Genomic DNA, 9,537 nt, shown 5'->3' with positions numbered 1-9,537 from the left:
TCAGAAACAGGAGAGACGTCGTCTCAAGAGTCGTGAAAGTGCCTGGAATAATTCTGTGCTATATATTGTCATTGTTATTCATCATCGTCTTCGTCGTCATCATTATCAAAGCCATCGTCACCAGAAATGTTCAGTCCATCATGAAACAAAAATGTATATCACCCCACTCAGAAAATGCAAACGTTTGCTCGTATTCACACAGCTTCCCAAAGCAGGAGCGCTGACTCCAACCTCCTGTCTGAATCTCATTGATTCTACAAGTTAATCTCCTGTCAATATTAGTATTTCTACTTTGAGAGGCCTTGCGAATAATCACCATTGGTTTTTATCAATAATATGGCTCGATTGTCTTCATCTTACTTATGTTATTGTCTTGATTATATTTACACAATATCATAGAGCACAGGGGACGCCCTTCAGAACCGTTGCAGAGTCGGTGCTCTTGAACGTAATCCGAATGTTACTTTTTGCAGGTGGGAGAAGGTGCAACAGATTCAAGTGGATTGACTCGGGGAAACCGGCCTGGCTCAAATAATCAGTTGAAACGGACTCTTGGTAAAATTGAACCAATAGGATTGTCTCCCAAAATGCAAATCCCTCCCATGTTGCACTCTGGGAAGGTTCTAGCAAAACACTTTCAGCGACTGAAACGTTTTCCAACAGACCCAGGCCTCGTCTGGAGTGAGAAATATTACGTTGCATTAAAGAAGACTTGACACTTTCAAACTCCAATCAACCAAACTGAAATCCAAAAGCAACAACTGAATATCACAGGAAGATGAGGGCAAAAAAAAAAAAAATACACAACGTAGTGTCATTTATTGTTTACTAGTTCATCACTTTTGCATATTTTATGGCACTAAATGAAACACGCAACCCCTACCTTATATGATGTTGCAAGTGTTTTAGTATGAGGTTAGTTTCCCAAAACAAATATGGCACAGTTGCAGGACAGTTGAGAAAGAAGAAGTACACAGGCCGCCTTTACAGGTTTGAGATAGTTCTGGTTTTGTCGGACTTGGTGAAATCGTACTGGCCTCCTCTGAGGGAAAAAAGGATGTTTTCGTAAATGAGAATGGTTTACTGTAGCTCGCTTTGGTCTAACTTGCTTTAAGTAGCATCTCTATTGTACAGTTACATACACTCCAGGGTTTAATTTGCATTTTAAAATACATTCTAGTCATCCTTAAACATTTATTACATCTTAGTTTGAAGGGTTTCATTCTAAAACGCTATATATTGATTCTGGGGAGAACAAAACCCCTGATGATTATTGGTCAGTATTTCAAAAATACAGTTGATTACACCCTCTAAACTGTTACTACTTTATAAGCAAAGGTTATTAATAATAACTTCGATAACATTTCAAACTTTACTGTCAAGCCAGCGACTGTTTTGGAAGTGTAGGCGTCACATTTTTTCAGACGTTGGATATCTCATTTTGGAATGAAACTCTTCACTTTTATTGTCATTATATTCCCAAGTCCCTTTCCCACAACGGTTGCCAGGCAGCCAGGGCCGACTCAAAGTGTTTATAACCGAGGCCTGAAATCCCTATTTTTTGTATTTTTTATTTGAAAGCATAACTCAACCGACAAATCATTTCCGTTGACACCGGTGTGAAAAACAAATCATAGAGCTGTCGTTTCAGAGGAAAGCGAGTGACGCAGATAGCGGGTTAGCCCTGGACAGCCCGTATTGTTTGGTCCTATAGAGGAAAGCAGGTGAGACGCTTTCGTGCCACGGCTTCCCTCTCCTCCGTCTGCACTGACATCATCTGTAGCTGCTCCGTCCTCGTTGTACCAGATCAACTGTGAAACGATACAATGACTGTGAAATGCAGTCAACGCGGCTCGAAAAAAAAAAAAAAAAAAAAAAAAGCCTGTTGAGTTGCAAACACTATGCATGGTGTATTGGAAATGCCCAAACTCTCCTTAGTATGATGAAAACACAAACATACTCTTTTTTTGATCTCTTGCAATACAAGGGTAAGACATTTAGTGAATGACTTTCTATCGATTTTTGTGAGCTATGCAATTCCACACACTGCATTATGTTCCCCACTTCCTTCTGTCAGAAACTTTATAGGTATAACTCGTCTAAGCAAATATCCCTCAGTTACAAAAATAGACTTTTTTTTTCATAAAATAATACACATAATTAATTTTAGGTGATATAATCATCTGTTAAGGTAAATAGCAAGGCTGTTTTTTTTTTTTTTTAAAGTAAATGTTATCGAGAGAGAGAGCGAAAGAGAGAGAGAGAGAGAGAGAGAGAGATGTGAAGCCTAGCACCAGTATTCTTCATATCTCCCCATGAACCATGACTCGGCTCTTCCAAAAGCATTTTAACGTTGAGAATGATCGAAGCGCTAAGATGGATTTGGGAAACCCAGCCCATTCCCTTTGAATCTTTCGCGCTCTCTGGACTCCGTGTTTTGCATAATCTAGTTGAGTCCCTTTTTAAAACCAGATTCCATCTCTCAAAAAAACCTCGCAGCAGCCGACGGAAAATAAACTTTGCCCCCCCGACATCGCAAACATCACACTCGTCTCCCAGACGCTGCAACTTTTACCCCAAAAAAACAAAAGCTTTAGAAACTACACCAGCCAACAAGTTAAGATAAAGGTAACAACGGTTTAACCAACACATCTCACAGGCCATTGCTTCACTTTTATACAAACGGAAACAAAAAAATAAAAAAAAGAGAGTCCCAAATTGATGATAAAACATAAAAGAAAACAAGTCCCAAACACTGATGCTACAAAGAATTAGAAAACATATGTACAGGACCCTGTATTCCTGGGTAAATGATCGTAGGTGTTGGCTTGTGTTACGTGAGTGTTTATACAGGCATACAAAAACAGTTCTCCTTGCTTCTTTTTTTGTTGTTCAGTTTCAATAAAAGCTCTTATTGGACCACAAAAAAAACTGAAAATAAAAGGAAATCTGCCACCACTACTTTGTCCAGTGTGTCTGACCCCCTCCCCCTCGCCCCCCCCTCCCCCGTTGTATCCTGGTGCAAATTCAACAGCAGCAAGTAGCTTTAGTGCCATTCGGGTCCATCCGGCCGGAGCGCCGTCGGGGTCCAAGTGCCAGCGGCGAGTCCTCGCTGTGACGGACGGCGTGTAGCTCGGCGCGGGGGGCGGCGGGGCAGACCCCCGCGCCGAGCGCCCGCTCCGTCCCGCCCGGCGCCGGCTCTGTCACCAGATGACGCTGGATATGCTGGTCTCCCTGGGCAGCAGCGGCAGCATGGCGTTGTTGGCGTGGCCCTCCTCCAGGCTCTGCTGGCGCGGCGACTTGGCCTGCGGCCTCTGTCCGTTGATGAGGGTCATGGGGATGTTGCAGTAGGTGTGCTGGTTGCCGAGCGAGGAGAGCGGCGGCAGCGTGCCGCCGGGCGGCAGGTCGTAGTCGTAGCTACGGTAATAGTGTTTCTGCCTCATCTGGGTGTGGCAAGAGTTGTGGAACGTCGAGCGCAAGTCCGGGTGCGCCGTCGCCATGGCGGTGGAGGTGGCCGCCGCCATGGAGATGGCCGAGACGGTCTGCAGCTCGCCGAAGGGGCCCTGCTCGCTGACGTCCAGCACCTGCTCGTGGGAGATGCTGAGGGGCTCCATGCGCTTGAAGGGCATCTCGTACTGCAGCTGCTTCCAGAACTTGGAGTTGAGCTTGTTGCTGGACGGCCCGCGCCACTTGATGACCGTCAGCATCTTGATGGTGTGTTTGAGGGCCTCCACCTCCTGGTAGTTCATGATGCCGCGCAGCTCGGCGCACTCGATCAGGATGACTTTGATCTCGCCGGTCACCAGCATGTTGCGCAGCCGCGTCTCCAGCTCAAAGATGCTCCACCCCCTGCGCACCACGTAGTTGGGCGTCATGACGATGATGAGGCGCTTGCTCTGGTCCACACAGCGCGCCACGTCCTCGATGTAGGCTGGATGGAGAGATAGATAGATAGATAGGAAGAAAGAGAGTGGACAAAGCGAAAGGAAGGAGCAATATAAACTCTGTTAATTTAGTAGAAATAGCAATACGGATACTATAAAATGCACTAGTGATAAAATAGCCTTTTTTTTTTACAATTATATAACTTCTACCTGCTTGTATAAATTCAATTTAGATCACAGTAACTGTACAGACATCTACACAGAGCTGACAGACGATGACGCCAACAACACATACTGTACATAAAGAACTCTCTTGGCCTCATAGCCACTGGTTACCAAATTGGTCTCATTCAAAGGCTAAAAAAAACACATTTTCCAGGCCAGTTATTACAGTTTGTAACACGAAAGTTGTGATTTGTGAAAAAATAATCTTAAAAAAATGTATTATTTTCTCCTCTTTCACTAATTAAAACTAGTTTCTTCCATTATCCTAAGTATGAATGTTGTGTATATAATTTTTGTTCAATAAAACTACAGTATATACAGTATAAAATGTATTTGTTTGTGCAGAGGGAGTGGACAAAAAAACAAAGAGAAACAGGAGGGGGATCACTTTACTGCAGGAGGACAGAAAACACAGCGCTTAAAGCAAAGCCAAATACCCATGTGTGCTTAAGCGAGCATCTTTACACCAAAAGGTAAGTGGGAGCGTACTGTAAATAGTGTTCATGCCCCTAATGACTAGCTCTGCTGCTCTGGTAGTGCTGAATGTGATTTAGTGTTTCCCTAAGCCTGTCCCGGTGTCAGGAGGGGAGGGGGGGCGGCTAATGTCTGCTTTTAGCCTTTCCTGCCGGAGACAAAGACAGAGTGGCTCCTCAAAGGCAGGTAGACGGGATTAACTGGGCTTCCCTTCCCAATCAAAGCTTATGACCCTCCTGTGTGTGTGTGTGTGTATGTGTGTGTGTGAGAAAGAGAGAGGAAGATGGAGAGAGAGCCAGTAAGAGAATTTGTCTTTCTCCCTCTTGCTTTCCCTCTGAGGTACAGTAGTAGTAGTAGGAGAGAGACAGTGTGATAGTGTGTGTATGCTTAAGGAAATGTGCATATGTGTGTGTGTAACAACACATAATGTCTCTCGGTGTGTCCGCAGGCCTCAAAGCAAAGCATCTCTTCTCCCTCTCTCTGTCCTCCTCTCCTCCTCCATCCCTCCATATGAGTGAGGATGAACTCAAACGGCCTTGTTCTTTCATGTCCCGGGCCGGCCGAGGCCCGAGGCTTTGAGAAGACAGAGACCTGATTAGAGTAAACTTGGATCTGAAGTCGTCCTTTACTCCAGCATGACAAGTCAATCTCTTCTCTGTTTGGTAATTGGGCCTCATGCGGCAATTCACCACTATGCCGGCTCTAGCTAATACTCCCCAGCAGGGTTACGGCCCGTTCAATTAAACCAATCTAGCAAAAACCAAAGTTTTTCTCAAAAAGGGTTATTTATCCCATCTTGAATGAAACAAATGAGAAGCTATGTCATTAACTAATGAGGAGCGGTTTCACTTTACATTTTGAATTGATTAAATTGAAAGTAAATTGACCCTGACCCTCCTTCCCCAGGGTGCTGTGTGGTAGCCTAACACTTTAAGGCTCGATTTAAATCCTCCCTACAGAGGCCTCACAAACAACTGCCTCGCCAGCAAATCATTCAATAAGGAAAGGAGGAGAAATAAGTGATTCCCGTCCATTTAAAAAAGGCCCCAGCTTCGCCCTGATCCCCTGCTGCACATCTGAACCACATTTTGATGTGCTGAAGAGAGTAGAAAAGTCGGAAATTTCAACTTCCTTCTAGGAAAAATGCAATGGAATGGCCCTTCAAGTAGGATTTCCAAGTAAGAAACTCAGGATTTCTCAACCTCAAAGTTTCCAAGTTGCAGTTATCTGATCAAATCAACATACATACACTGTGAACGCTATCACCATGACTTTTAACATGTTTATAATCCGCAAAATACACTCAAGTTCAATTTTGAGCGCTGCATGACCTTAAATCTATCCAAACACCTGTGTGGTAGATGGTTAAACGTCTAAATTTGAAATGTAATGCTAACTAGCTTGCTAAATATCTGTAGCTGTTGCATGGGGAACAGTATTATACGTTGGGCAAAGTAAATCTTGTGGTTTCTCCCCTGGATTTTACAAGCTGGACCACTGGAACGCACAGGTTGTAATTACGACCTACTGTACCAGCTGGGAATATCTGACTTCCGACTTTGAATGGCAAGCAGCATAAACAACCTGCTCAAAATCAATCAATTTCACCAGGAGTGACTCCAGCGGGTTCCCATAGAGAAACAACCAGGCTTTAGAGGCAGATTAGAGGTTGCGGCACTTCAATTAAAACTGAACTGGGCCACAGCTGAACTAATCTAAGTGATAGAAAAACAACTTTTCTATGTCAATGGGATAAATGTGAGAATTCACCGAAGACATGCTGTCATTCATGTGATCCAAGACTCGGTCCTATAAGGACACGGTTCAATCGCTTGATCTGAACTCAACATTCACATCATTTTCCTGCTGAAGTCAACTCTTATTGTACTGTCAATCAGACCTGGGCAAAATGGGCCTCCTTTACACTTGGCAATAACATGCGTCTCTTATGCGGATTGTGTCTTGACTGATGATGATTTAGCTGGATTACATTCGCATCTGACATTAAAGGTGCATTTCCAGTATACACAGTGAAATTGGATTTCTCTTTCCCTAGCAAAACGCTCCTGGATTTTATGCGTTTTTGCTCTATTTGAATACAACCGCTCACCCAGGAGGCATGTTAATGCCAGGTGGAATGGGAGTCAAAGTGTTTGCAAATATCATATTTGGTTTGTTTTATCCTACTTAGCTGCCTGATTGGTGGGATTTTCACATGTAGACAAAATGTAGACATAAGAAAACATGTGAAAACCAATTTAGAAGATATTTCTGGGACTGAAAACTTATCTGAATTGTCTTTATGCAGTAAACCCCACCCATCTGGTTCCCTGAGCAGGTTAAAACAAACGGCAAGCATTTTTTGGGACTACTATTTAATCTAGGTCAATGCAGCTGTGAAAAAAATGACTGACTTGATTAGAAAATCACAGGTCGGTGTGTGCTGACACAAGTGTTAAAAATCTGGGGAAAAAGTACCTCTAAGTAGTCTTGTGTCATCCTGGAAATGATCATTGGTGAAACCTAAACATAGATATTTACATTCAAAGTATGATCAGGAGACTTGCAGAAAAGCATTAAAAACAGTTTTCTCAAAGTGTGTGTGTGGGGGGGGACATCGCTCTGGCATAAACTGTGTTTCTCCATTGGTTCTCCATGGCGATTGCAAAACAATAATCGCGCTGACCAGTTTATTCCAGTTTAATATGGGATGTGTAGCATAAAAAGCCAAGGAAAAGGCTACAGCCTTGGTGGAAAGAGCCGGGCCAGGTTTTACTGTTGCTGCCGAATATTAAGAAGTGCTGGATGTACAGTAAATATAAGAAATTTATCACCGTGGCGAGATGCCCGACATTTTAAAAATCATCCAGCATAGAATAAGTTACTTATCAGCAGCTAAGGAGCAGGATTGTAGACACTCTGAAAGCAGCAACGGCCAAACTGTATCTATCTATAGCTGTGGATTATGTTTTACTGTAGCTAGTGCTGCAATGCTGATGCATTCCCAACGGAAACTAAATGTTTATACATAGATACAGTAAGCTGCCAAGCTGTGGCACTCAAATGGCAGAGGCAGACACATGTTAGATGCCTCTCAATCCTTGCATTTTTATGCCATTTTTCCCATATTACAACAGTCCCCCGCATCAAGCACATAATCACAGCAAGGGATTCAGCTTATAACCTTGGCACAATGCCACTGAAGAGGAACATAATTAGTAATGGCGGTGTGTGCGGAGAGACAGGCAGATGCAAGTATTCAAATCAAGGCTAATAACATAATGATATTATCAAACTCATCTGATAAGTCTGATGAGTTAATCAAAGATAAGCACGAGGCATGGTGAGAGGCTCCATTAGAAATATACTGTGGCGAAACATGCATTAATATCCATGCATAAAGAGCTTTTTGATTGTACAGCTGACATCATTACAAGGCGACATGCAGAGGTACAGTTTGCGTGGAGCTGGATCTGGGCCACATAATAATAGGCTTGGTTTTTTCCACTAATTACACTGTACATGTAGGTTGGGCTATTATACCTCCCACAGGCTTTACATAGCGTAGATAATGCACTTTAAAAACTTGAAAACTTAAAGAACCACCTAGCAACTCCAGACTCTTACTCAGAGTAGTATTTAAGACAATTTCTAAAGATCAAAATAAAAGAGTTGCACTTTTTTTTTTTTTTTTTTACAATTTACAGTAAGGAAGCAAGCCTTCCTAAAGCCAGAATAGAGCCATAGGGCAGGAAGGGCTGGAGGGGGTTACACTCAAAATCTAATTTCTTACAGAATACTTGCGAAAAAAATTACAAAATTAAAAAATGGTAGTCAGCAGCATATTCCCCTGAGTTAGTCAAACCCAGAAGCGTAATCTGACTGAGTTATTTTACTATGACTCCCCCTGAGCTGAGTATGATTCATCCATTGATCCATTCCAACTTCCCCGCTATGACTTGAATAGTGCAATTATCACACAAGCGGTATGTTTCAAAATGTGGTAAGTGATGATTGTGACCATTATCCCACAAATGAAACACATTTCTTCATTAAGATATGCTTCTGAGGAATCATCTCTTCCTCAAAGGTATTTAGAATCTGATTACTTTTTCCTAGCGACTATATCATTACAGTTACCATAGTTTTGGAATCAGATTACTGAAATGTTATGTGTAATCGTTCCTCAACTCTGTTTCTTGATGTAGGCCTTCCCTGAATCACATGCGTGCTGCTGCAGGGATGAACCACTAAGAAAACAAAACTTAGGGGTTCTTCAGGGGTGCTGCTAGGAACCCCGGGGTGCTTCGAAGATCCAGAAAGGTTCTTTTCACAACCTTATGGTTCCTTGAATAACCCCATGGAAGGCGGGTTTCTTGGAAGTACTTTTAGAGGACTCCTACAGTTTAAGAGTTACAGACTGGCAGAATTTGCATATACATGTATTTGTACTCTTTGTTTTTTCAGGCTGTTTTGCTCATGCTAGTGTGATGTCTGTGGGTTTGTATGCCATGATTGCATCTTGGCACCCATTACAAGCTTGACACTGAGTTTATGAATGTGCCACATGTTAAATCTGAAATATTAGGTATGATAACTGTATATCTAATTGCTAAGAAACAATACTGATGACTGATGATTGTTATCTTTAGCTAAGAACTGAAAGAAATGAAATAAATTCTGCAACATAATGAAATTGTAATTTATTTCCGATTAACGTCAGTTCCTTTTAAGTTCATGCTGAAGAACCCCTACTGATCCACTTCAATTCAGCTACTGGTTATGATAAATTTCATAATTCTCTTAGATCTTAAAAATTGATGGCCATGTTTATCGGTCTTAGTCACACGACAACACAGATGCATGACGAAAAGAAACGGCGAACAAAGCACATCACCGACGCCAAGTGACAACAGCAAACACGAGCAAAAACACCAGCGACAAAACATTCGAC

At 42.5% G+C, this 9,537-nt stretch overlaps 1 protein-coding gene across 1 annotated transcript in view; it reads right to left on the bottom strand.

Annotated features, from left to right (window-relative positions):
- Window positions 1–3,203: 3,203 nt before the first annotated feature.
- LOC139664674 (interleukin-1 receptor accessory protein-like 1) overlaps window positions 3,204–9,537 on the bottom strand; it is a 34,324-nt gene continuing 27,990 nt past the window's right edge. The window contains exon 5 of the mRNA XM_071543596.1: window positions 3,204–3,931. Coding sequence (XP_071399697.1) covers window positions 3,204–3,931 — 728 coding nt within the window. The remainder of the gene's footprint in view (window positions 3,932–9,537) is intronic.

Source organism: Centroberyx affinis, unplaced genomic scaffold (assembly GCF_046629955.1).
Source record: "Centroberyx affinis isolate AG114_WGS23_722 - 3 ecotype Tasmania unplaced genomic scaffold, CSIRO-AGI_Caff_v1 ptg004353l_1, whole genome shotgun sequence".
Taxonomy (NCBI): domain Eukaryota; kingdom Metazoa; phylum Chordata; class Actinopteri; order Beryciformes; family Berycidae; genus Centroberyx; species Centroberyx affinis.
This window is presented reverse-complemented; position numbering and strand designations above follow the sequence as displayed.